Genomic DNA, 27,344 nt, shown 5'->3' with positions numbered 1-27,344 from the left:
CCCATGTGAGCCTTCCCCAGGGGCCCCGGTTGTGTCTGGTTGGTTGTGTCTGGATGCCCAGATAGTTCCCAGGGTTGGTGGGGAGAGAGATGATTTTATTCTTCATTCTAAGGTCTGCTAGTCCCTGCCGTGTAGTGAGGTCAGTGTGGTAATATTTTGTTCTGTGTCTGAATTTGGTTGCAGGACAGCTCAGGTTCTCTTGGATCGGGGGAGTTCACTGGTGTGAAGGAACTCGACGATATCAGTCAAGAGATTGCCCAGCTACAAAGGTATATGAGAGCAGCTCCTTCCCCTCAGATTCTGAATCTCACACTAACCCTACCCCGGGTCGCTGTTGGAAGTAATCAGAGGCTTTGGAAACACCAAGAAAGTTGACTGTCACAAGTGTGGTTAGGAAAAGACAAGAAATATGTATTCTACTGAGTTCCTGAAGTGGCTTAATGAACTTGAGTAGATAAGATTTTTAGTTGGGGCCAGTGTGGGTTGTGGGGTCTCAAGCAGGTGTTCACCAGGCAGCACCAGCACCCGCCTTCCCCAAAGGCCTTGTTATCTCTGACACATAAAGCAGCTGAGTCTCAGGTGGTGCATTAATGGCTTAGGAACCAACAGCTAAACTGTTAGAGGGGCCTCACATCCAGGTCCCTAGCTCTTTCTGTGCACACTGCTTCAGTTTCCCCACGTATGAACAGGGCTTTGGACAGGGTGTCTGTACTCTTGGAATCAAATATGTCCACTTCCTGTGTGGGCCTGTGATCCTCTCCAGAGCAGCATCCCCTTTCCAGTTAGTGCTGAGAGAAGGCACACTTTCCTTATTTCGGGGCATCGAGCAGAAGGGCCAGAGGTGCTTTGCCCTCCATGGGAAAGAGCGCTTGCCCAAAAATAAAAATGGCAGTGCTTTGCTATTGTGGGTTGGATTCCTAGAGCTCACAGCTGGGGACACTTCAGCAGCGGGTGAAGCAGAGGCAGATCAGATGTCGGGTGGGATCGGTTAGGTGAATCACAAAGCCTCGGCAGCCAAACTCTCTGCTTCACACTCAGCCCAGAGGGTGGTTTCCGTTCCTTCACTGGCTCCAGTGCCCATGTCTTTCAAACCAGAGGTTATGGACCACCTGGCAAGGCTGAGATGGCCTCTGAAGACGGAGACCAGTGTCTTAGAGCCTGGGCCGATTGTTAATCAGGACTGCAGAGGGGAGGGGCTATAATGCAAGGGTTGGGTCTCAGCAAGGGCACCTGTGTCCAAGTCAGGCCAGGGAAGCCTCTGCAGATGTGCAGCCTTTGGCAGCTGGGAGTGTTTCCCCTGTGAGGGTGAGAAGCAGGTGTGTACAGAGCATCTGTCTGCAGGAGGCCGGGCCTGGAGCAGCCCCCAGCTGGCAACTCTGAGAGGGACCCAGCAGCCTGTTACTGATGGGGACATGGCGACACATGCCTTTCCCCCATGCAGTGTGATCCAGTCATAATGGGTTGTGTCTAAAGAGGACACTGTTTTATTAGTAGTTTCATCTTTGGCAGAATGTCCCAAAGAAAGCCTTCTTGTTTTGCAAGTGCTGGATTCTGGTGGAGGAGGCAGGTGTACTGGCTTGTGATGTTCCTGCTGCTAGGCAGCCCTTTTGGGCACAGGAGGAGTGTCTCACTGCATTCGGCTGCTATGTATAACACACTGTCATAGATTGGGGAGCTTCCCGCCAGACATTTACTTCTCACAGTTCTGGAGGCTGGAAGTCTAAGATCAAGGCACCAGCAGATTTGATGTCTGGCGAAGTTGCTTCCTGGTTCATGGACAGCTGTCTTCTCACTGTGTCCTCACATGGGGAAGGGGTCTGGGAGCTCTCTGGCATCTTTTTTTATAAGAGCACTAGTCCCATTCTTGAGGGCTCTACCCTCATGACCTAATCACCTCTCAAAGGCTCTACCTCCTAATACCATCACTCTGGGGTTTAGAGTTCAACATATGAGTTTGGGGCGGGACACCGTCCATAAGGAGGAGAGCAATGCTGGTTGCTGTGGGGTGGAGCTGTGTGCAGCTGAGGAGATGGGCAGGGCGCCACCGAACGTCTGGTGCGTACAGCGCCAACCACGGCCTCTCGCAAGGGGTAGAATAGGGGAGCCCCTGGGGCCAGAGACCCTCACTGCCACTTCTTGCTGCCAGCCCTCTGGACCCTCCCACCTCACTTTGCATCACTCCAAACTTCTCACCATGGCTCCCCCAGCTGAGTTTTGGCTTCCTGTTCCTCTTGTCTAGAACGTTCTTCCACATCTCCCATCATAAGCCACCTCCCCAGAGAGCCCTTCTCTTTCTTTATCCTGTTGGATTTCCTTTTGTGGCCCTTAGGTTATATTTGTTTGTGCATTGAGTTGTCACCTGTCTCCTCCACTGGCCTCTGAACTCCATGATAGTAGGGGCCTCTTGTGTGTCCTCAGAGCAGCAGATGCTCACCATTCAGTGAGTGAGTGAGCGTAGGACTCGGAGAGTGTTAACTTATTTTTGCTGCATAACAAATTGCCACAAATGTAGCAGCTTAAAACATCACTCATTTATTAGCTCTGTAGACCAGAAGTCCGGGAGGGCTCGTCTGAGCTCCCTGCTTAGGCTGAGGTGAAGGCGTTGGCTGAACCACAGGTGTGTGTGGCGGGGTGGGGGTGGGGGGTGGAATCTGAATCCAGTTCCTCGCAGCTGTGGGTCTGCAGTCTCCTTTTTCATTGGGTGTGGCCAGGGGCTCATTTGCTCCGAGAGGCCGTCTCGTGCCCCTTCCTTCGTGGCCCCTTAGTCTCTAAAGTCCTTCCCACCACAGGCATCACTCTGACTCCCTCTTTGAAAATGCTCTGCTTTGGAGAGCTCGCATGGCCACATTGGGAGCAATGCCTCATCACATACATACGTTCCTCCCACGCTCCCAGGGGAGGGAGTCACGTAGGGTGAATGGCTCCTAGGGTTGTTCCTAGACTGCCACCCCCAGCAAGAGGGATCAGCTGGGCTGGGTTTCCATTGGGATGGCTGGAATTGGGTGTTGAGAAGTCAGGTGGAAAGTGCACTGTGGTGACAGTTGACTTATTCACTGTGCTTTCATGAAATATCTTTAAACATTCAGGGAGAAATACTCGCTGGAACAAGACATTAGGGAAAAGGAAGAGGCCATCAGACAGAAAACAAATGAGGTGCAGGTAAGCACGGTGCTCCTTCTGGTCAGGTCGACCTGTATCAGTTGCAGTTCAGGGAGTTCACATTGGTGGCGGGACGTCAGTGGTGGCAGGATGTCAGCAGTGGTGGGACAGGACAAGGGAAGGTAGCCCCACACTCATTAGAGATGAGCTCTGTGGAGGTTTCAAGCAAATTTTGTTAAGTTCTCTATAGTCATAGGGGATTTCTTTCTTCATTGAGATATATAATTCCCACAGTGTAAAATTCACTCATTTGGAGTGTACAATTCAGTGATTTTTAGCATATGTGTTACTTAATCATCGCCTCTAGTTCCAGAATATTTCTATCACCCTAAAAAGAAACCTCATAACCATTAGCCATCACTCTGCATCCCTCTGGCCCTGATAGCCACCACTCTGCTTTCTGTCTCTGGATTTGCCTCTTCTGCACATTTCATATAAATGGGATCATATAACATGTGGCCTTTGGTGTCTGGCTTCTTTCACTCAGCCTGAGTTTTCGAGGATCAGACAGTGGCCTCTAACCTGTCCTCAGGACAGTCCCGTTTGGAGTGTTTCCTAGCAGGTGGTGGTGATGGCAGAGCCTAGAAAGGTCTAAATGCCTGGGCTCAGACCTGGCTCTCCTTAGCAGCTGTGTGACCATGGGCAAGTTATTTAATAATGACATTGGTAATGAGTGTTCTGCTTTCCTGGATTGTGGGGTTGGGTCATGGGGTCTGATACCTGCTCAGCACTCACTTGGGGCCAATGAGCGGAGGAGAGACTGCACTAGGAGCAAAATGGTCATCACCTGGGAGCTACATCCTTGAAGAGACGTAGGTTCCTGTGATATCTCAGGTGTGAATGGATAGAGGGGGGCCGTCTCTGGGAAGGGACTCGAGTTGGCTGTGGGGCTCTGAGAGTGAGGCTGAGCTGGGATTGGTGGGCTCTGCTTTGGGGGCCTTTAGTGCTCAGAGCGGGGGGATCAGTGCATGCGCTGCTCTGCACAGAGCCGAGAGCAGCGTCTGGCCTCAGTGTGTGCCGTGTGAGAGACTGGTTCTTTCTGGGCCACTTCTTAGTGCGGGAGGCCAAACTGGGCCAGGCAAAGTCACGGCTGACTCAGTTGGACTCATGGAGTAGTGGGCAGCCCTCCTCCCTGTCCCCTGCACTTACAAGGGGCTGGAGGACTCTGAGACATGGGGTGGGTGGCACTCAATGCCTGCTCGCCAACCTGCAGGAAATATCCTCTGTCGTAGCTGTGGTCTGCAGGTGGTGGGGTAGGTGTGCCCACCCAGCTGCAGGTCATCGGTTCATACCACGCTATGTCCAGACCCTTCTTTATTGATTTCGCACTCACTCTGCACATTGGCAGTGAGAATTGGACTTTCAGTGGTCTCCTGCAGTGTTCTGGATCAAATGGCAGGGACTGGCCTGCTTCTCATATTCAGTGCTTTTTGCTCAAATGAGCTGCTTCAGTTATAAAACCACCTAACAGACAAAGGGACTATATTTTTTCTGAATGTTTATACGTTCATCCAATCATTCTCACCTAGCCCTCTGATTTCCCTCTGTGTCCTAGAACTGACACCAGACACGGCCCCCATTGCTGCATCGCCTCACCTTCCATCTTTTCATTCCAGGGTATGGCGGAGTTGGCCTCATCTTCCCTCATGTCTCAGCCCAGCCCAGCCACGGGGATGCCTGGGCGGTTCTCCCTTGCCACTGTGTTGCTTGGGCCAGTTCTGCTTTTCATTCTGATTACTGAGGATGATGTCATGTCATTTAACTCCCAAGGAAACCAGTCACCAGGTTTCTGGCACCTGCTCCCAGGTGATTCTGAGAAAGCCATTGGGCTTTGCAGAGACTGCCTCTGAAGTCCCTTCTAGTCTGCAGCAGGCACGGCAAGGCCACCCAGAGCCCCAGCTAGTGGGCTCTGACAGCATGCCCCTGTTGCCTTTGCGACATGGGGGTACATGTGCACCCTGATAGACTCCCACAGCTGGGAGGAAGCCCAGTGCCAGCCAACCCATCCCTGTTTTGTGGAGGCCTCATTTGTAAGCCAGCTGGGGTGGGGCTCTGCTTCCGTATTTGATGGCAGCATCTCGGTCAGGGACAGAACACAATCTGTTTTTTAAAGTTCCCTTATGAAAACAGGTTTGGCTTTGGTTCCTGCTGCCTTTTACCAGGTAGGCCAGGCCAGGAGAGCACATGCCACACCTGCTGGTACAGCTTCGGGTCAGGGCCCTGTGTGGAGTGGGAGCCCTTTGTTCCCCTCAGGTCGGTTTACGTTTGGTTTTAAGTGACAGAAGCTCAGCTTCAACCTCCACAGGCCTTCTGTTCACATTGTCCCCCGTCCTGCCCTGGGCATCTCCCGTCTCCATTTCTACTGCTGCTGCTCCGCTGAGGGCCTTCGGTATCTTTCATTTTTGTTTTTGTAACAATAGCTTTACTGAGATATGATTCACGTACCATATAATTCACCCATTTAAAGTGTGTAATTCAGTGGTTTTTAGTATATGCACAGAGTTGTACAGCCATCACCACAGTCAGTTATAGAACACGTTCATCACTCCAAAGAAGCCCCATTCCCATGAGCAGTCACTCCCCATTCTCCCCTACCCCTGGCAACCACCAATCTCCTTTCCGTCTCTGGATTTGCCTGTTCCGGACATTTCATATGGATGGAATTATATACATCATGTGGCCTTTAGTGTCTGGCTTCTTTTGCTCAGCATGATGTTTTCAAGGTTCATTGATGTTGTAGCATGTCTTAGTGCTTCATTCTTATTTATGGCTGAGTTCCAGTGTGTGTCTGGGCCACATTTCACTCTTTTAGCAGTTGATGGATATTTAGGTTTTTCGACTTTTTGGCTGTTGTGAATAGTGCTACAATGAACATTAATGTGCAAGTTTTTGTGTGGACATATGATTTCACTTTTCTTGGGTACATCCCTATGAGTGACATTATTAGGTCATATGATAACTCCGTTTAAACTTTTGAAGGCCCACCAGACTGTTTTCCAAAGCGGCTGCACCATTTTACATTTCCATCACTAATGCATAGGGATTCTAGTTTCTCCACATCTTTGCCAACACTTACTTCCCATTTTTTATTACAGGCTTCCTGTTGGTTTTGGAGTGGTATCTCAATGCCCTGAATACTTTCTCTAATGATGCTGAGCATCTTTTCATGTGCTTATTGCTCATTCATATATCTTCTTTTGAGAAAAGCCAATTTAAGATATATTTTTAAACTGGGTATTTTTTTATAGCTGAGCTGTTAGAGCTATTCATGTTTTTAGATAGAAGTCCTCTACCAGATATATGAATTGCAAATATTGTGTCCCATCTATGGGTTGTCTTTTCACTTTCTTGATAGTGTCTTGAAGCACAAAAGTTTTAAATTTTGGTGAAGCCCAATTTATCGGTTCCTCTTTTTTGCTCTTTTGGCGTCATATCTAAGAACCCATTGCCAAGTCCAAGGTCGCTAAGATTTATCCCACGTTTTCTTTTAAGAATTTTATAGTTTTAGCTCTTATATTCAGGTCATTGATTTATTTTGAGTTAATTTTTGTATATGATGTGAGGTAAAGATCCAACTTCATTCTTTTGCTTGTGGAGATCCAGCTGTTCCAGCACTGTTGAAGAAACTATTCTTTCTCCTACTGAATGGTTTTGGCACACTTCAGTTGGCTGTAGATGTATGGGCTTATTTCTAGACTCTCAGTTCTAGCCTATTGATCTGTATGTCTCTCCTTATGCTAGTACCACACTGTCTTGATGACTGTAGCTTTGTAGTAAGTTTTGAAATCGAAAAGTATGAGTCTGTCAACTTTGTTCTTCTTTTTCAAGATTGTGTTGGCTAGTCTGGATCCCTTGAATTTCCTTATGAATTTTGGAATCCACGTGTCAGTTTCTACAGAGAAGCCAGTTGGGGTTCTGATGGGGGTTGAGTTGAGTCTGTGGGTCATCTGGGTGATATTTGTCCTCTCTCTGCCTCAGACACACTGATCCCGGAGCCCTTCCTAACCATGAGCTAGTGGGTCTTTGTCCCAGCTGAGCTCTTTGATAGCTCCTTCTCCTTTACACAATGAGGCCAATTCCCTGATGGCCCAGGCGGTTGGCTACCTGATGGCCCAGGCTGCCATACTGGGCCTGACTCATCTCCCTCCTTCACCTCTTCCTCCCCCATAACCTGTTCTTCCCTCAGATATGACAAACCCAAATCTCAGACTCTCCACCACCAGCCCCCTTTCAAACATTCTGTGTTATCTCCCAAACTTATCAGACTTGAGAGCTGCTCCTTGACTTAAAGATTAGGGGCAGGGAGATGGGAGCAGAGAACCCAGCTCCCCACAGTAGCTCAGATGCATTTCAGCCATTGAGAGAAGAGAGAGCCAGGGTGTTCTTGTCCTCTAAGCAGGGAGAGGTAGACCCATGCCTCCTTCAGGTTTTCGCCTGGAAAGGCACCAATCATCCTGAGGATCAGCCCACACCCATCCTCCCTCAACATCCATCCTCCCTCATCCCACTAGGGACTCAAATCCACCCCTTCTTTGGTGCCACGGCCGCCACCTTGCCCACGCTACATTGCCTCTTCCTGCGCCCAGCCTGAACACCCTTCTCACCATCTTGGCTCTCTCTATCAGCCCACTCTCCTCTGCCATCCAGATCAGCTTTAGTTATCTTACAGATAGGTAAGGTATTCCATAAGACATTTGCCTAGTTGAAAATCAAAAACAATAAGCCTCCCGCCCTCCTATTGGCCTCCAGAGGTATAGTTGATTAGCTCCCAAGAAGCCTTCCAGAAAGGTCATGTGCATATTATTAAGGAGAGACATCTGTGTATATTCTCTCCTTCCGTTTGCGTGAATGCCAGGGTGCAACACCCAAGTGTGCTCTGCAACACGCCTTGTTCATTTCACATTGTAACTTGGAGCTCAAGGTGCAGCATCCCTGGTCCCTTGAGTGGTCTGTACTGTAAGTCATCAGCCAGCCTCACCTGGTAGAACTGACGATTTTGCTGCCCCAGATGTTGCATGTTTTCACATGCTTCACACACCTCTAGGATGCTTTCCCTAGAAGAAGAATAATTGGAGCCTAGATTCCTGCACTGGCCATCTATATAGATATGGCCAACTTGGAGGAGTTTTAGCAATGGAGAATCAGCAGTTCCCACTCCCACACTTGAATGACCTGCCAAGACTTTCCACTGCAGAATGGAGTGCAGCCTCTGCCACCCTCACCCCACTTCCGTTTGCTTCAGCTTGAGTAGAACACCTGCTCCTGCTCTGCTAGGCTCCCTGCGGCCCCATCACAAGGCCTGTCTGGTGGGTCTTTGAATTTACTTGAGACTGGTGAACACAGGGCACATCTGAGATGACCTGGTCACATTCCTGCCCCTTTCTCTGGCTGCTGCCTGCTCGGCCTTTTGGTCTATCCTAAATGGTACTTCCACGGGGGTCCTCTCCACCTGTGCAGCATCAGTTTTGTCTCCCCGTCCCTCATGACTCTGACAGCACCCATGCTATTTCTTTGTGCCCTTTGTCCCAGTTCATTTGTGCTCAGGTGACCCTTCTCCCCTGCCCACCCCAGTCACAGGTCATTGGAGAGCTTTTCTTGCCAGGGGCCCAGCCCCTCTCCTGGCACCTGGTCTCTCTTAGGCTATTGGTAAATATTTACTGAGGGGCTTCATTGGAGATTGAGCCAGGCCACCCCGCCAAGCTGCATGCGTTCACAGTCGGTGTGCGCAGATGCCATCCTGAGCATAGACATCCAAGGGCTCCAGCCCAGGCTGTAACCTGTTATCTCAGCATGGCCTGCTTTCACCAGTCTCAAGTAAATTCACACAACCCTTCCCTAGGAATTACAAAATGACTTAGACCGGGAAACAAGCAGTTTACAAGAGCTGGAAGCTCAGAAACAGGATGCCCAGGACCGCCTGGACGAAATGGACCAGCAGAAGGCCAAGCTCAGAGACATGCTGAGTGATGTCAGGCAGAAGTGTCAGGACGAGACTCAGATGGTAAGTCCTGCCCATGCCCAGCGGGGGGAGGGAGCTTCCCGAGGGTTTCTCTGAGCTCACAATGACCTTGAAACTTACTGTTTTAATAGAGTAGTTGGATGTATCATTTGGAAAAGTATCCACGCATTTGGGACCTGACCTTAGTCTCACCCACCAAGTCATATAATTGAATGGCCTCAGTCCCCAAGAACCCGTGTGTGTGGACACCCGATCCTGGCCCATGCCCCACAGTGTGGGCATCCAGGACGCCTCTCCCTCCTTTGCTGTCTTCACTGCTCATCACAAACCAGGGAGGCTGCAGCCTCAGCAGATTGTAAAACCCTCTGCGGCCTGGTATGGGGGCATTCAGCCCCTGGGGACAGACAGGTTGCCTCTGTTTGTCCCAACTTGAGTTCCTCCTTATCCCAAAGCAACTTTGTGTCAGTCACATGGGGTGAGCATGTCTGCCTTATTGTTTCCGTCTTTTTCTGGGTAGAGAGGGCCCCCGTGAGGAAGCCAGGCATCCGGCCTCCCTGGGTTAACTCATACGAGGATCGTGAATTAAGTATTCTCTCTCAGAGCCCTGTCTCATCTCGATTCAGATTTCCTCATTGAAAACCCAGATCCAGTCGCAGGAGTCCGACCTGAAGTCCCAGGAGGATGACCTAAACCGGGCCAAATCGGAGCTAAATCGGCTACAGCAGGAAGAGACCCAGCTGGAGCAGAGCATTCAGGCCGGGAAAGTTCAACTGGAAACCATCATCAAGTCCCTGAAGTCCACACAAGATGAAATCAACCAGGTATCTCCTTGGGAGTGGGCCCTGCTGAGGCCAGCTGTCTTCTGCCAAGGCGGGTAGCTGCCGTGAGCTGTCGTATTGGTCTGTGTGACTGGTGGGGCTGAGTGTCTGTCCTGAGGCCCCTTGTTCCCATCCACTTCACTTGCTTTAGGTTCTTTTCCCGGTAATAATAATAATAATAGATGATAATAACAATGGTCCACTTTGCCAGACAATGCAAGGATGTCTGACCCATCATTTCTAATGGTCCACTCTTTTGGAGAAGAGAAAACAGAGGTTAGGTCACCAGCCTGTGGTCACACAGTGTTTACAAGACATTTAAAGTGCACGCTCTGGTCTGACTTCATAGATTGTCTTCTTCCTCTCCCCAGCCTCCCATGCCTTCTCCAGGACAAGGAGGAGCAAATGGGGTAATAAAAACCCCATAAAAGAGAATGTCGAATATCACTTTGAACAGATTATGAATCTGGGTTTTGTCTCATTTCAGCTTGTTTAGAATCGACTAATGTTTGTTTGAATGTGTGCCTCTCTCAGAGGCCGGGGATACAAAGAGGCCTCCTGGGGCTGTGAGAAGGTCCTTGTTTTGGATTTGTGAGCAGTCTCATGTCTCATAAACATGGTGACAGGGGTCATCTACTCCTTAGATGGGTAATTCAGTTATCCACATGAATTGCTCGGGGTTGGATGGTAGGGAAAAAGAATATCTGGCTTGAGACTTTTCCCCTAAACTCCACTCAATGTTGATGATGTCTTCATTGTGCAGGCAAGAAGCAAGCTTGCCCGGCTGCACGAAAGCCAGCAGGAGGCCCACAGGAGCCTGGAGCAGTACGACGAGGCTCTCGATGGGACCCACGGCGCCAGCCTGACCAACTTGGCTGACCTGAGCGAGGGCGTCTCCCTGACAGAGAGGGGCGGTTTTGGAGCCATGGTAAAGGTTGAATAAATGTATTCCAGTCCTGGGATTAGGTCCCACACTGGGATCTGAGAATGCCCCGTCTACTTGGTCCAGCACTTGCCAGCCTCGTTCTATCCAAGTGCAGGGTGTTTCTCATTTTCACTTCTGCTTTAAGAGTCCCCACCAGCCCTGCAGACCAGAGTATGTGGCCATGCTCCATCACGGCATCTGGGATAAAGCCCAGATAGGCCTGAATCCTTTGTTAGACCACTCTTTAAAGATCTCCATCTTCATGGGCCAGCCACCCGAATGTGGAAGGCTTCTCAAACTTAACCAAACTTGGATCCGTCTCACGCATTGTGAAACCCACATCCTACTAATTGAGGGGTGGGGGAAGGATGTATGTATGTCTGTGTTTCCGTAAGAAGCACCTTGAAAATCAAATGTATTGATAAAGATCAAGAAAATGACAGCCCTACTGGGACTTTGCTGTCTCACCTATGAATTGGCTTCTGTCCTGAAATTTTGGTTACATTTGAAACCTCAGCACTTTCGTTCAAACCTCATAACCCTGGGGGCCCTGATTAAGGCCTGAGGGACTCTTGGCCTTTTAGGTTGCTGTGGGCTCTCTGGCTGCTGGCGTCCAACAGGTGTTACTTTTTTTCTCAGGTTGTCACACCCCACTGTTCCCACCAGAGTCTGCTCTTGTAGTCCTGAGCCCCGTGTGCTATTTCCAATTTAGTCTGGCTGAGGAGAGTGTCTCTGTGCTCTTGAGGGCGCTGGTGGGACGCGGTTGGTCTCGATGGATTTGCTGTGCTTCTCTCCCAAAGCCTTTAGCAGCTCACCCTGCATTGCGCCTCTCTTTAAGTCTCCCCCTCTGTGCCCTCCTTCTGCTCCTGGCCCTGTTTGCTTCCTGGATTCCTTTCCTCCCTGTAATAATACAGTCTCTCTCTCTCACTTGTAAGACTCGGCTCTTTATGTTTATTCCTTGACATGTTTCTTTTCTCAGTAGCCAAGTACTCTCCCAGGAATTTATGGGGAAGGTTAGACTCCTTACCCACACTGCCGGTGTTGTTCTCATCTCCCTTCTGTCTCTGGCCGTCACTGTCTCCGTCTGCCATTCCCATCCCCCATTCTTGTGGAATCGTAAATGGGTAACCCTTCCCTATCTGCTCTTGGCTCCATTGTCAGCTTGAATATATATAGACTGCAAACATCCATTCTTCATGAACTGTGTGGGGCAAAATTTCCCACTTGGTGTCTGGCTCTCAGCGTGTGTGTTTGTCAGCTTTGCTGCTCTGTTCTTACTTTCTTCTTCTGTCACTGGTCCTATTGCATGGCTTTTGGCTTGTCTGGTTCTGTCCTAGTTCAGGGAATACCTTACTCTTAAACCCTTTGGCAGGTGTTGATAAGATTGATTTCCTTGGATAAAAGTTGGCAGTGAAGTGGCAGTTTACAAGTGGGCAGTGATTTCTTTTTTCCTCTACAGATTTTTTACTTTTATTTTTATTCATCTTCTAAGAGGGGTAATGTTTACATGATAGTCAATTCATCTTGGAATGTTGACGTCAGATATGTTCCATAGAAACTTATAACTGGTGTCTGAAAGAAAAACTATATTTATCTTGTACAAATACAGTTTTTAAAGCATTTTTTTTGGTTTGTTTCCATTTCTTAATAAACAGTTCAAAGAAGCCTTTTTATTTACTTCTGAACATTTCAGGACTGCTCCAGAGGAGAGAGAGGCCTTAGTTCTCTTTGACGGCGGGGGTGAAAGTGAGGGATTTAGTCCCTTGAGAGTAATGTAACGAAAGAACTTTCTAAGCCTGGGGACTTCTAAAGTTACTAAGTTTAGTGTTAAGCTCACACCATGTTACTTTGTCCCAGAGATACAAGATTTTAAGGTCACGTTTCTGTCTCTCATTGGATGATGAGTATACTGGCCTCTTGCCCTTGTCAGTACTTAAGCAACCTGTCTAGCAGAGAGTAATAGGTCATCCCAGACTTTAGCCTTGCTGCAAACTCATCCTGAAAGCCTGGTTTGTCTGAACATCCAGCCCAGTAGCATGCGGTAGCTAGTGTTATTGATGCTCCAGAGCTGATTATTAAATAGGAATTTGTAAGCTGGTTGTTCAATCTTTGGTAACTTGAAATCGGCCACAGTGTGAGTATTTACACCACAGGAATTGGCAGAGACTGCCCATCAGGACCTTTTTCCAGAGAGCTGGTTCGCCAGCATCCCACTGCCCAGCCCCCATTTAAAGAGAAGGAACGTCACAGAAACCCCTTTGATGTCCTTTCACAGTTGTCGTGTCTGTTTCCTACGAAGCACAGAACTTGAGATGGTGTCTGAACTTGTTGTCGAAGGTATTTCACCTCAGCCGAGGGACGTAGTCCTCACCTGTGCTAGTCTGCTGCACTCGCATCTCCCGAGTTAGCAGATGGCTCGGTTCGAATTGGTCGGTGATCAGTGGATGGGGAGGTTATGACACTTCTGTACCAGGGGAAATCTGGTTTTCTGCTCTGAATCTGAAATGGAATCCAAACCCCCAGTGGTTACTGTAACCACATGAATCCTGCCGGGGTCTTCTGAGGCTTCTCCTTTGAAGGGGAGGGAGCGATAGCTGCCTTGAGCGCATAATTGCTCCTGAGAGAGACATTGCAGACCCGTCTTTCAATTTAGGGAGCTCAACGACCGGAGCCCCCAGAATCAATTTCTTCTCTGTCGTTCTCCACTGATATTTGGCAGTCTTCCGAGCAACAATGGAAAACATTTAAAAAATCAAACCAAAACAAAGAAACCCAACCAACTTGTAAATCAGTACTAATTAAAAAATGAAATAGAAGCTTCTGTTCTGAGGCCATGCTGTCTTTCTTAACGCCCTGCTTCATCCAGGTTGCCATCCTTCTCGATCCTTCTGGAGCAGAGACCTTGCCCCGTGGTGCAGCTGGAGAGGCTCGTTTCCCCTCCAGCCACCCAGCTTCCTTAGATTAGGACTTCCATCATATTTTCTGTGTCCAAGAGCCCCACTGGGTGCTCCTTGGGTACCCATCCTGTGGTCATTAGCACCACAGCATCCTTACAGAACTGGCTCTGCCGCCAGACATGGCGCTCGCAGACCTCTGTACTTACTTGCCTAAGAACCCGGCGTGGCTCCCCACCTTGGGAAGCCCTGTGGCTGGAGGCTCCAGATAACCTTTCTCAGGTAAGAAAAGCTCTCCGTAGTCGTCAGAGGCTGGGGTGTTGGTTCGTACTTCCAAAGCTCACAACTTCCTATGAGCCTGGTGCCGCTGAGACCCGTTCCGCTGCCCCACTCCCCCACCCCCACCAGGTGGACTGGCCCACGTGGTAGGGGCCTTGTCAGGAATCTTCCTTTAGCACTTTTGATGTCATTGCCCCATAACCACTGTTCGTATTTTGATGGAAGCCCAGCTCTTTTATTAATTGGTTTTGGTCGGTTAGAATAATGGATCCATGTGCCAGCTCCACAGATGCCCACATGTTCTCCAGAGTCAGGGAGGAGGACGTCTTGCTTTTTAATATCACAGTGAAACCTTCATGTTTTCATCAAGGATGTATCTTTATTAACCACAATACACTCAGTATTTCTAAACCAATTTCTAAACCACTGTTCCCATGTATATTGCAAATCTCCCTTTTCAGGCCATTTTCCACTGTAAAAGTGAGCTCTTAAAGCAAATTTTTTTTTCCTTCTGATTTAAATATGCTTGTTTGTTTCTAGAAATAAGTACTTTTTTAAAAAAATGCAAAGCATTGTATGCTCTAGTAGTTCTAACTGCATAAGCACTCACTTCCTCCCAGGATGTAAATAGCCAGCATGTTTCTTGGTGTGGAAACAGCATTTTTTAAAAAATGACCACATACTCTCTGAGAAAAAGATGACCAAGGGAGATCACACCTTTGAAGAGTCCCGTGCTGCAGTTTGTGGCTTGTTACATTTTTTTTTTGACATTTCCAAAAATATGGCTTTTTTCTGACTCAATTTAAAAAAATTGTAATTGTGGTAAAATACACATAACTTGAAATTTACCATCTTAACTATCTTTAAGTGCACAGTTCAGTGGCATTAAGCACTTTCACATTGTTGTGCAGCCATCACCATCATCTATCTCCAGAACTTTCCATCTTCCCAGACTGAAACTCTGTCCTCATGATATACTAACCCCCCATCCCCTCCCCCAGCCCCTGGCACCCACTATCTACTTTCTGTCTCTATAAATCTGACTATCCTAGTGACCTCATATAAGTGGAATTATACGGTATTTGTCCTTGGTGTCTGGCCTGTTTCACTCAGCATAATGTCCTCAAGGTTCATTCACATTGTAGTATGTGTCAGAATTTCCTTCCTTTTTAAGGCTGAATAATATTCCATTGCATGTATATATCACATTTTGTTTATTCATCCGTTAATGGATGCTTGGGTTGCTTCCACTCAATGATTTTTTAAAAAATGTTTTATTCTACGAGAGTGTTAGATTTACAGAAGAATTGCCAAGATGGTACAGAGAGTTCCCATATACCTCACACCCTGCTGTCCCTATTATTACTATACGGTACATTAGTCACAACTAATGAATCACTGTCGACACAATAGTATTAGCTAAAGTCCATCTTCAATGATTTTTTTAAAAAAATCATTCTCTATAGGGTCACACTTTTAAAGGGGATATGTATGAGTTAGATATGGAATGCTGTACTTTGCTTTAAATCTGAAATAATAAAATCCTTGTCCTGTCTCTTCACAAAATTTTAGGATGATCCTTTCAAAAATAAAGCCTTGTTATTTAGCAACAACGCTCAAGAATTGCATCCGGATCCTTTCCAGGCGGAAGACCCCTTCAAATCCGACCCATTTAAAGGAGCCGATCCCTTTAAAGGTATCTCAGCACTCAACCTCTCACTGAAGGGCTGTTAAATTTGTGTCATGGAGGGTTGTTCAGTGACTAGAATAGTCGGAAGGTATCATCCTCTGAAATGCAGGAGGAAAGAAATTCCTTGAGCTTCATGGGTTTCTTGTGGTTTCACTTCACCCAGTTTACTGAAGACCTGAGGTATTGGGATGTGGTGGAAAGAGCTCATGGCTCGTGAGTGACAGTTCCCCACATAAATCTCAGGTCTTAATTGGCGAGTTTACCCAGAGCCATATGCAAGTCAATAAGTAAGAATTTCTAGAAACAAGATATACTAAATTTCTCCATTTTTTCAGAGTGAAACAGTATTTCCCGGAAGGCTCTCTGCGTGTTTCTAAGAATGCCAAAGGCAGGGAGTGGCCACAGGAGCCTTTTCAATTTCAGATTTGGAGTGAAGCACGTTAGGTCCCAGGGTAGACTAGACAGCTCCTGAGGCTCAGATGTACTGAGCTCATTGTGGCTTCAGGGCTGACCATGCAGTCAAGGCCTGGGGCAGCCCCCGGTCCCATGTTCTTACACCTGAGGGACATGATGGGGAGATGGGGTACAGGAGTGACACATGGCATAGAAAGAGAAGAGTAAATCCTGGCTCGTATACATTTTCTCCAGCTCTGGTCCATGTTTAGCAGCCAGCAATACCTCTCATTTCATCTTCAGTGTCCTAGCCAAGAAAAACCACCTCAGCCAGTGGCCTCCCCGACACTCTCACTTTGATAGCTGGTCATTTCTACCGTAGAGCTAAGTGTTCCTCTCTCCTGTAATCTAGGTGACCCATTCCAGAGCGACCCCTTTGCAGAACAACAGGCAGCTTCCACAGGTAAAAGCCTTTGTTAAAAGACACATTTCGTGGACTGGTCTTCAGAATTGTTCCGTTCCTTGTTCACGTTGAGGGCAGTGGAAAACACCTTCCAGCCTCCTCCGCCAGGTCCGCCACCACATGGCCGCAGGGAGGTTCATTTCTGAAGGAACCTGGCAGTGGCGTTGTCCCTCCTCTTCACTGTTTAGTGCCCTCGTTGCTAACTTCCCAGCAGAACTAGAAAAGGAGCTCCCGGTAGCCAGGCGATTGTTTGGACACCCTCACGACAACTTGGTCACTTATACCTGCTTGTGTCACTTATGGCAGCTTCGGGGGGTCCTGAGTAGTACCCGCACATGGCGGGACTTCTGTCCACACGTCCCAAGGATGGCAGCAATGTATGTTGGGAAGGATGGCTATCTGTATTACATGAAAGTCTTGGTGATATAGTGACTTTACCCCTTCTCCAGTCACCATGCCTGCCACCCACATTTGAAGGGAATGGACATGCATGTGGGTGTGGTATTGGGATCACTGATTATTTTTTTCTTTTATTTTTTTAATGAGGTGAAATTCATATAATACGTATTTAACAGTTTTAAAGTGAACACTTCACTGGCATTTGCTACATTCCAGTGTTATGCAACTATCACATCTGTCTAGTTCCAGAACATTCCCATTGCCCCCAAAGGAGACCCCATCCATATTAGCAGCTACTCCCCATTTCTTCTACCTAGCCCCTAATCTGCTTTTTTTTGTTTTTATGCATTTGCCCACATTGTTTATTATTTTGTAAAATAGGCTTTATTGAGAGGTATAATTTATACATAACAAAATTTACCTATTTTAAGTGTATAACAAGATGGGTTTTGACAAATATGTATAGTTGTGTGGGATAGGAAACATTTCCATCATCCCAAAAGGTTCCCTTGTGCCGCCTACCATCAACCCCTCAGGTCCTTGGCAACCACTGACCTCCTCTGTCACTAGGTTTGTTACCGTTTCTAGGATTTCATATAAATGGCATCCGTTAGTTATGTATTCTTTCATGTTTGGGTTCTTTCACTAAGCATAATGTTGATTCATGGGGCATTCTTTTCCTCACTTCCCAAAAACACTTTCTAGATCCATTTGGAGGAGATCCTTTCAAAGAAAGTGACCCGTTCCGAGGCTCTGCCCCTGATGACTTCTTTAAGAAACAGACAAAGAATGACCCGTTTACCTCAGACCCATTTACAAAAAACCCTTCCTTGCCCTCAAAGGTGAGTGACGCGGGGAGGTGGAGATGCTCCCGATCTGTGAGTGGCGCATGTGAAAGCGGCCTGTCCCTGCCTCCCAGGGGCTGAGTCGGGACTCCATCTTCTCAGCTGTGCTCACTAAGCCTGAGGAATGCGGACCATGCGAGGCTGGGTGGTTCTCCTGGAGCCGGGTCACAGGCCAGGTCCCATTACTGGATGGCGGGGTTACTATTCCTGCAGGTCCCCTACAAGGCTTGTCCCGTAAAGGAGGGTGGCACATCCTGCAGTCCAGTGAACCCAAGTCAGGCGGCTGTGTCCTGAACAGTTCTCATTCCTCTGTCCCTTTCTGTGCCCCTTTACTTCAGCTCAGACCAGCCTGCTGGGTTCTCTGCTCTGTCGCCTGCTCCCACTTCTGCTCTGCCTCCCAACAAAGACAAAACACAATAAAGTACCACAAGCTCCCACACACTGCCCCAGCCTCCGCATGGTCACCCTGCTGTCTTCCTAGAGCACAGCACTGATGGTGACATTGGAGTCAGACTGCCTTAGCGAGTCCCCGTTGTGGCAGGAGAAGTCCAGACCCATAGCTTGGTTGCATTTAGTGTTTAAGACAACATGTGTCCCCCACCCAGCATCTCTTAAACCATGCTTTGGGCACAACGGTAGGCCCAACAGACTGGGTTAAATTGGTGTCAACTAGGATTTTAAAAGCAAAAGTGAGTTTTTGTGATTGAATAGTGAATTTTGTGAGGGTCGTTTATAGCCTCCCTTGCTGTTCTAGGCCACATCTCTGTCCCCACCTTACATATTCCCTGGTTTTCCTCTTCTCCGTGGACCTATCAGTCTGCAGCACAGACCCAGAGCCCCTTGAAATCGGTTCATTTGTAACATTTCTGTCTATAAGACCTGTCGTGGGATTCCCTTTTCATTCGTGGTGTTGATGATCTTTTGTCTCACTCTTTTATCAGTTTTGTTGTCTTTTCCATGAGCCAGCTTTTGGCTGTGTTAATTTTTCTCTTGTTTGTTTTCTGTTTCATAGGTTTTTGCTTTTATTTCCTTCCTCCTACTTATTTTAAGTTAGTACTTTGCTTTTCTATTTCTAACATCTTAAAATCTAATCATAGGTCATTGATTAGACCTTATTTTCCAATACAAGTGTTTAAAGCTACATGTTTCCCTCTGAGCATTAGCTGCATTTTACACAGTTTAAATTATATCTTCATTTTTATTCAGTTTGAAATATTGTCTGGTTTTCCTTGTGATTTCTCTGTTGAACCTTGTATTATTTCATTTCTAGATTTTTTTTCACTAGATATCTTATAATACTGATTTTTAATTAAAATCTGTTGTTATTAGAGAATGTATTTTTGTATACTTTCAATCCTTTTAAATTTATTGAGACATTTTATGGTCTGTGTTGGTGAACATAGTGCATACAATTAGGAATAATTATTGTCTGTCTGCAGTTATGAGTGGTATGGTCTATAAATGCCAGTTAGGTCAAAGTCGTTGATAATATTGTTCAGATCATCTGTGTCTTTACTGTGTTTCTTTTTTGGCTCTTCCAGTTGCTGAGAGTGGGTGTTAAAATCTAGGATTGTGAAATTGTTTATATCCCCCTTAATTCCATCAGGTTTTGCTTCATATATTTTGAAGCTCTGTCAGGTGCCTACGTATGTATGATTGTTACCTTCATGCAGTGACCTTTTTATCATTATAAAGTGTTTCTATTTTTCCTCTGGTGATATCTTGGTCTTGAAATCTATTTTACCACACATTTAAGGTAGCTACTTTATCCTCCTTTTGCTTACTCTTTGCATCATATATTTTTCATCCATTTACTTTCAGTCTATCTGGTGTTTTTATATGAAAGATGTCTTTTTGTGTCAAACATGTAGTTGGGGCTTGCTTTTCTATCTAGTCTGGAAATCTCTGCTTACTAAATGGAGTTTCTAGTCCAATAACATTTAATGTTATTATTGATATCGTTGGATTTAAGTCTAGTATTTTAATATTTGCTTGCTTTTTATCCCCTGGGTTTTATTCTTCTGTTCCCCATTTTTGCCTTCTTTTGGACTATTGAAGTATTTTCTAGAATTTCATTTTCTTGTATCTGTTGGCCTTTTAACTATACTTCTTTTCATTATTTTTTTAGAAATTTCTTTAGGAATTATCATATATACACTTAACTTTTCATAGGCTACTTAGAGTTAATATTGTATTACTTAATATAAAATGTAGAAAACCTTCAACCATATAGGTCAAAGTATTCACCTTCTCTCAACTAGCAGGATCTCTCATAACTGTTCTGTGAATGTAAAACACCTAAACGTATTATAAACTCCATAAGACAGTGTTATAATTTTTGCTTTAATCTACTGTATATATTTCAAAGATATTTTAAAGAGGGGAAAAGTGGTCTTTTATATTTACCCATAGATTTACCACTTCTAACACTATTCCTTTCTCAAGATCTGATTTTCCCTCCATTATCATTTTCCTTCAGCCTGAAGAACTTCCCTTGGCACTTCTTGTAATACTGGTTTACTTTGTTGTCACTATGAGAGAGTCTTTGTACCCGATCCAGTAGTAGTTTCTCCTTTTGGTACTTTTAAGATGTTCCACTGCTTCTGGCTTCCATTGTCTTTGATAGGAAGTTATCAATCTTCCCAATAGTTGTTCCCTGATATGTAATGTGTTGTTTTCTCTGGCTGCTTTAAAGAGCCTCTCTTTATCTTTGCTTTTCACTAATATGACTGTGAAGTGTCTGGATGTAGTTTTCTTTGTATAATATGCTATTTGGGGTTTGTTAAGATTCTTAATTTTGTAAATTATGTCTTTTACCAAATTCGGTAAGTTTTCAGCCATATTTCTTTGAATATTTTCTTTTTCTACCCTATTGTCTTTCTTTCTTTGTGAGATTAGGGTTACACATGTATTAGACCTTTTGCTAATGTCTCACAAGTCCCCGAGCCTCTGTTTTCTTTTCTTTTTATCTTTTTTCTTGAGATCGGGTAATTTCTACCGATCTGTCTTCAACTTCACTTGCTTTTTTCTCTATCATCTGTTGTTCAGCTAACCTAGTCTGTTGGGATTTTACTCTGTTCGGGGTTTAGTTTTAATCATTTTGTCCCCGCCATGCCCAGCACCAGATATGGTGCACACAGAAGTCAAGAAAATTTGTGGTTGAATGAATGAATGGTGCAACAAACTGCTTTTCACTCTTTTTTCTCTCCTTTCACTCAGCTCGACCCCTTTGAATCAAGTGATCCTTTTTCATCCTCCAGTGTCTCCTCAAAAGGATCAGGTGAGATTGATGGTTTATTTTCCTTCTGACTCCTCCTCAGGTGGTGGGAGGAGCCCATCCAGTTAATGCTTTAATTTCCAAAACTGGTGTGTCCTCAGCGTTTATGTCATTAGTCAGTGGCACCCAGACCCGCACCTGAGGCTGTTTGAGCAGAGGCACCACCCTCAAACCCGCTCATCTTTCTGGAAAGGATGCTTAGCAGTAGGAATTAATTCAGTAATAACATCAGTGTTATTAGGTACACTTTACTTATTCCTCCATGTAAATTTTTGATTCATACCTTGGATTTTTTTCCTAAAAGAATCCAAAGTTTGACTGAGGGTACTGGCTTGTGCATCAGGGGCAGGGAGTGTTTGTTGTGGAACTTGCTTTTGGGAACAGGCCCCACCTGGTTCTGCTGCCTTGCCTGGCAGCTCGCTCATTGGTTACAGAGTTTGATATAGGTGAGCATGGGGGTTACCCGAGGCAAATCACCCCACCAAGGAGAAAGCTCAACAGAAATCCCTCCCCAAGCGTGACCACCTCACATCAGTGGTGTGAGTGGTGAGTCACTGTCCTGTGGCCCCTCATCTCCCTTGCACCTTCCCTCCTGACCCAGTGGGACAGTAGGCATCACCCTGTCCAGTATATGACCGCGGCAAAGAAACATGTCCTCCCCAGATCCCCTGCTTCTGGGGCTGTTGAGTACCAGGAGGTGACACTTCCCCTCGACCCCGGAAGGCGTGTCCTGGATGCCCTGTAACTCTGCCTCCTTGGCGCTGCTTGCAGGTCCCTTTGGAACCTTAGACCCCTTTGGAAGTGGGTCCTTCAGTAGTGCCGAGGGCTTTGCCGACTTCAGCCGGATGTCCAAGGTAAAGCCCCTCCCGTGGAGCGCCGTGCCTCTGCCAGGGTCTTTGTACCTCTTGTTGTGGTCTTGTCGTGGCTATCAGGCATAGCTGTTAATGCCGCATGTGTATTTCCTCTGTACCTGTCAAAATCTGAAGTGCACCCTCACACGAGGTTGTGAGTCAGCAGATAGGGTCTAGAAGGCGCCCTTGGTTGTGATCAGACCCATTTCCCTCCATCTAAACGAAACTGCCGGAGCCCCAGTCCCTCCCAAGATGTAAGTGCCAGAGGCTCTCCCCTGCTCCTGTTGGCATCTGATGACCATCAGATCTTAGGAGATAAAATTGTCGTTGTGCCTGGACAAACTTGAGAGGGTGTTAGGCACAGAAGGCCCAGGAGGGTCGCAGGCAGCAAGCCTGGCATGCAGCCAGCAAGCCTGGCATGCAGCCAGCTGAGGCGGAACCATGAGCCACAGGCCGGCAGGTGGGATGTGTCTGGACGAAGTGAACTGAGTGTCTGGATAAAACCTCAGCAGGATTCAGAAAGTGAGGGCTCAGTGAAGAAATCTGCAGGTGAAAATAAAGTGTTCAAGACAGATGACATTCACGCTGTTGCCAGAGTGGATGTTGTATCTGTGTAGACAGTTATATTAACTGGTTGTGTGGATATAGCTCCAAATTGTGTCAGAGCGCCATTGAAAGGGGTAGGGGTTTGGGGGTAGGGAGAGGTGTAGTTAGAGCCGAATCTTTAACGTAACGACAAGTCAGTAGATAGTGTCCAAAATGGATGGATCAAGAACTAGCAGTGGAAGCCCATGATTACTGACGTAAATTCCAAAAGAAACTGCCTAGAAGTCAAAACTGTTGGCCTTGGCAAATGGGAAAGGCAATGGGCTGAGAGTCTGCTGTTCTTATAACCTTTAGAGTCCCTTGGTTTTAACTATGAGCATGTGTTTCTTTGATAAGAATCAAGGAAAGCAGCATTAGCTGTGCCCTGTCTCGGCCTCGAGTCCCCTGTCTCCAGCACTCTGTGTGTTCCGCACCTTGGCAGCCCCCCCAGGCAGGTGAGGGGGGATTCCTCACAGATAAAGAGCCTCACGTAGCACAGCCTATGGCCGCAAAGCAGTAGGACCCTGTGCTCTTCATTCGTTCTGCCTGCTCCTGCCCAGATACTGGGGGGAGTGGTGGCCATAAGTAGAATATAGTCCCCATCCCGTATCTTGCTTCCTAATTGGGGAAGGCTCACAGCCAGATAGTGCAGAGGGGGCTGTTGAAGGAACCTCCGGAGTATGTGGGAGCTGAGCACCCACAGTGAAGAGCATCCCTCTCATCCCTGCCAGTGCCCCTGCTGTGCCAGCTCCTCACCGTGTCCTGCTTCTCGTTCCATGTTTGTCCCCAGAGCACACGATTGTCTGGGTGCTCAATGCTTGTGGTTAGTAATGTGTGATTGTGGCAGGCAGCTTCCGAGAAACATTTGAGATCCTCTTTAGGTTTTCAAAGAAGCGCGTGAGCATAACTGTCGAGGTAGCAAATCCAGTTTCTGGAACAGGCAGAGCATCTCTGTGCCTTTTGGCTGCCACAGAGGTGCTGGTATTGTGGCCTCTGTCCTTCTAGGGCCTGGAGGGAATGAGCCTCCATCCCTCAGAGGGAAACTCTGTGACCCTGATGGTTGGGACGCTGTCTGGGATTGGCCAGAATGCACTTGGGTGTGAGATTGACCTTCACATTTGCCTGTCCTTTAGTGGCTGTGACATGTGCTCTTGCTCCTTGAGTGTTGCTGTGTATCCTCTGCTTTCATCCCTGCTTAGCAGGTGGGAAACCATCTCCTGAAATCAGAAAACTCCTGCCACATGGTGGCAGCAATCCCCAAGGAAGGGTTTGCGTTGGATTCTCAAGCTGTCACAGTGGGTCCTCTTTCTTCAGGAAGCCAGCCCCAGAGGCAGAAGGAGTGAGAACTAGCAGTGGTCCAGCTAGGACAAGGACGAGGGTGCAGGTGAGGCACTCATTTCAAGAAGTGTCTGAGACTACGTGGGCTTTGAGGACCAAGGCGGGGTGGCCAGCCTGAGGGCCCTGACGGCAGGGGTGGCCGCCCCTCCTCCAGGCAGGCTGTGCAGAGACCCCACAGCTAGGCAGTTCCAAGCCTGGCTCCTCCTGTCTTTCTGCCTGTTCTGACCTAAAGTTGTACTTTTCCTTCTTGTAATTCTGGTTTCCTTTCCCTTGTCCCCATCAGGCTGCACACACACGTGCACTTGTGACTTTAAAGCCAGTACCCCTTCCTGTTGGCAGTGGTAGGTGGGATGGAACTGGACCGGGTCGTGGAAAATCAGTCTGTAGTACCTCATTGTTTTGTTTCCATCCCATCCGCTCCTGGTCTTGTGCCACTGGTCCCACTAAACACCAAGCCCTAACCTTGTAGGTCTGTGTTTCCCTTTTGGTGCCCTTTCTGTTTTTCAAGAACATCATGCATATAAATAAAATGCTGAGGGAAACGAAAGTAAAGTGACAAGAAGGTGTTTTGGTTTTTTTTGGTTTTTTGTTTTGGTTTGGTTTTTTTGGCATTTTTTTAGACATCTCTAGCTTTTCTCTGAGCAGGGTTGTCCCTCAGCTGAAGGGAACTGACAGCCAGCGATGTGACAGTCAATTCTTTTGGGTGCTTCTTCGGGCTTGTGCTTGTAGTTGAGGTGCCCCTAGGCCCAAAGAGAATTTTCTAGATAGCATCAAGCCTAAGTTACCTTGCTTTCAAAACAAATTCCCCCAAATAGACTTCAGGGATCATCTGAGAATAAAAACAAGACCACAGTTTAATTATTTCACCTCTCTCCTATGAAAAAAGCCAATCTATGAAATACTTACTTGACTGTTAGGCCATTTTTAGTTGTTTTTCAATCATTTTTTAAAGATATATATTTCTATTTAGGGCTGGTTTTTTTTTTTTGGAACTCAAACACATTTTTCTGCGGAGCTATGCCGTCATATGGTGTTTTTTGTCTTTTTTTTTTTTTTTTTTTGAACACTTCACTCTGGGCCAGCTCAGAGAGCCCCTACCGGCTTTACTGAAACTCTTCTAAAAATAGTGACTTTCCCTGAAGCCACAGCCCGAGGAAGAACTAATTGGGTCCCAAAGGAGGCTTCTTGGGAAACTTGAAGTTGTGAAAATTGGGATTCAGAAATGATGCAGGCTTTTCGGTGTTAGAAGTGATGTAATTTGCTGGTGTGGGTGTACCGGGCACTTATGATTGGAACCTTTTATGTTGGAGTGAGCTGCCTGATTCATGCATTTAAATAGAGAGGGGGTGGAGAGTCAGCTTAGTCTGTGGTGTCCCTAGCCAGCTGGAAGAGTCATTGCAGCACAGGCCAGGTGGACTTGGGGGTGGTGTCCAGAGGGCTCCGGGCATCCCTTAGCACCCTTCCACAGAGTTGGTGCTTTGCCAGCACCCAGGAACAAGTCTGGGTTTGCAAGGAGGTCTCAGGGCCGGTCACGCCACCTCTCTGCTAGGAAAAAGATCTCAATGCCTGCCTGTCTTGGGTTGTGGTGGTATCACGTGAGCCCCAGCCCTGCTGTGTGTTCTGTGAACAGCAAAGGCAGAATAACCTGTGTTCCCTCCCTCTCTTGTCGTCTTTGACCGCACCGCATTCTTTTTTCCCAGACAGTAGACCCTAAATCACCCATTTTAAAGCTAAGCTGCAGGCAGACACTGCGCCCCGGCTCTCATGCTGCCTCTCTCCTGGAAAGGTTTCGCGGGTAACAAGATGCAGCATACAGAAAGTGTGGGGAGCTGCTGGCGTATTTGCAGATTCTTGCAGTGTCTAAAAGAATTCTAATCATATCCACATCCACATGGCATGTTAATAACCATGCTGTCTTTGTGCCAACTTTGGCCAAGAGCCACTCGGAGTGGTTTTTGCATGACCTTCTTGCATTCTGGCCACGGCCCTATGAGCTAGGGCCCGTCATTATTGTCACTTCATAGATGAGGAGACTGAGGCTGTTAGTAGATGGCAGGGTCGGGCCTCCAGATCCCACCCTTGACCACCATGCTCCACAGCTTGACCAGGCAGATGTTCCAGAAACTCGAGTGGCGGATTTTACAAAGAGACTCCCTGACTTTTGTACCTAATAGGACAAGCGGCCATAAGGCCTGGAAGAGGGGAGCCGCAGCTATGGAGGAAGGCATGTCTGGTCACCCAGAGTTAGGGTGATCTTGGCAGAGAAATGAGTCTTGGGGACTTGTAGATCCCCATCTTCCTCGGGGCCTCTCCTGCTTGCTGACCCCTCGGCCTGCTCTGCCTCTTGCCTACATCCACATGTGTCTCCTTCACAGGCTTGAGGACAGGGACGCTCTGCCCAGAATGTGGCCCGAGACCTACCATGGGCATAGGCTGCCAGCAGCCGAGGGCAGGGCCCAGGAGCCCTGGCCCAGGAGGCGGACGACGTGGGTTCCCACCCTGACTCTACCACTGAGGTGCTGTGTGACTGGCCAGCTACATCTCCTCTCTGTGCCTCAGTTTCTCTCTGTATAAACTGGAAGTGGTGACAGTAGGACTCCCTCCCAAGGCCATTGGGAAGATGTGGTGAGAAGATCAGCGGGGTCAGCTGCGTGTGCAGAAGCCTCATTGGCCCCTTCTCCCCATGGGCCGGCCACCTCTTCCCCACCTGAGACTAGCATCTATGACTAGATAGCAGGGGTGGAGGAGACCAGGTCCCTGTCCCCGTGACTAGATCCTAGAGGAGGGGGAGCGCACAGCACAGGCCCGGTGACTGGAGGCAGGCCCTTCTCCCCACTTCTCCAGCGATTTGTTGGGTCCAGCTTATCTGAGAAAGACCACAAACGTACTTTGTGTTCCTACTTTGTTTTCCGTCCCTAGGCCTGCCCCACTGTGGGGAGAATTAAAAGTGCCCCTCCTTTTTCCCCTCGCCATCTCCTGCGGTGCTTAGCCCACACCACCCTGCCCCACATCTCCTTGCCTTTGCTCTGAGGAACCAGTGTTTTTACTCGTTTCCTTTTGCTTCTACTACAGTAGTTCCCCCTTACCGTGGGGATGCTTTCTAAGACTCCCAGTGGATGCCCAAAACCACAGATAGCCCTGAACCCTATGTATACTAAGTTTATTTCTGTACATAGATACCATTTCTCTTAAAGGAAGCACTTTGCAGGTTCTCTCTGGCATATCTGAATTGCCAGCATCACTGTCGAGCTTTGGGGCCATTAGTAAAATAAGGGTTACGTGAACACAACCACTGCAATCCCGCAACCGTCGATCTGATCTCTGAGATGGTTCCTAAGTGACTAACAGGCGGGAGCGTGCGTCTACAGGGTGGAGACGCTGGTCAAGGGATGATTCACGCTACTCGGCATGGTGCGCAATTTAAAACTTCTGCATTATTTATTTCTAGTATTTTCCATTTAGTATTTTC

General features: G+C 47.4%; 1 protein-coding gene across 12 annotated transcripts in view; it reads left to right on the top strand.

Annotated features, from left to right (window-relative positions):
* The window catches only part of EPS15L1 (epidermal growth factor receptor pathway substrate 15 like 1), an 88,586-nt gene that overhangs the window by 40,488 nt on the left and 20,754 nt on the right, over positions 1-27,344 (top strand). For 9 of the 12 annotated variants that reach the window (XR_005653898.1, XM_039867712.1, XM_039867708.1 and 6 more), the window contains exons 12-21: positions 184-269; positions 3,087-3,159; positions 8,999-9,160; positions 9,742-9,939; positions 10,700-10,864; positions 15,607-15,730; positions 16,530-16,580; positions 17,685-17,821; positions 21,044-21,104; positions 21,873-21,955. Coding sequence is in view for 10 of the 12 variants with exons in the window: in XM_039867712.1 (XP_039723646.1) it covers positions 184-269; positions 3,087-3,159; positions 8,999-9,160; positions 9,742-9,939; positions 10,700-10,864; positions 15,607-15,730; positions 16,530-16,580; positions 17,685-17,821; positions 21,044-21,104; positions 21,873-21,955 (1,140 nt within the window). In the remaining 2 variants the exon portion in view is untranslated. Of the gene's footprint in view, positions 1-183; positions 270-3,086; positions 3,160-8,998; positions 9,161-9,741; positions 9,940-10,699; positions 10,865-15,606; positions 15,731-16,529; positions 16,581-17,684; positions 17,822-21,043; positions 21,105-21,872; positions 21,956-23,739; positions 23,922-26,250; positions 26,392-27,344 lie in introns of those variants that run through there. The other 3 variants (XR_005653899.1, XM_039867716.1, XM_039867714.1) reach the window with 3 other exon arrangements.

Source organism: Pteropus medius, unplaced genomic scaffold (assembly GCF_902729225.1).
Source record: "Pteropus medius unplaced genomic scaffold, Ma_sr-lr_union100, whole genome shotgun sequence".
Taxonomy (NCBI): domain Eukaryota; kingdom Metazoa; phylum Chordata; class Mammalia; order Chiroptera; family Pteropodidae; genus Pteropus; species Pteropus medius.
This window is presented reverse-complemented; position numbering and strand designations above follow the sequence as displayed.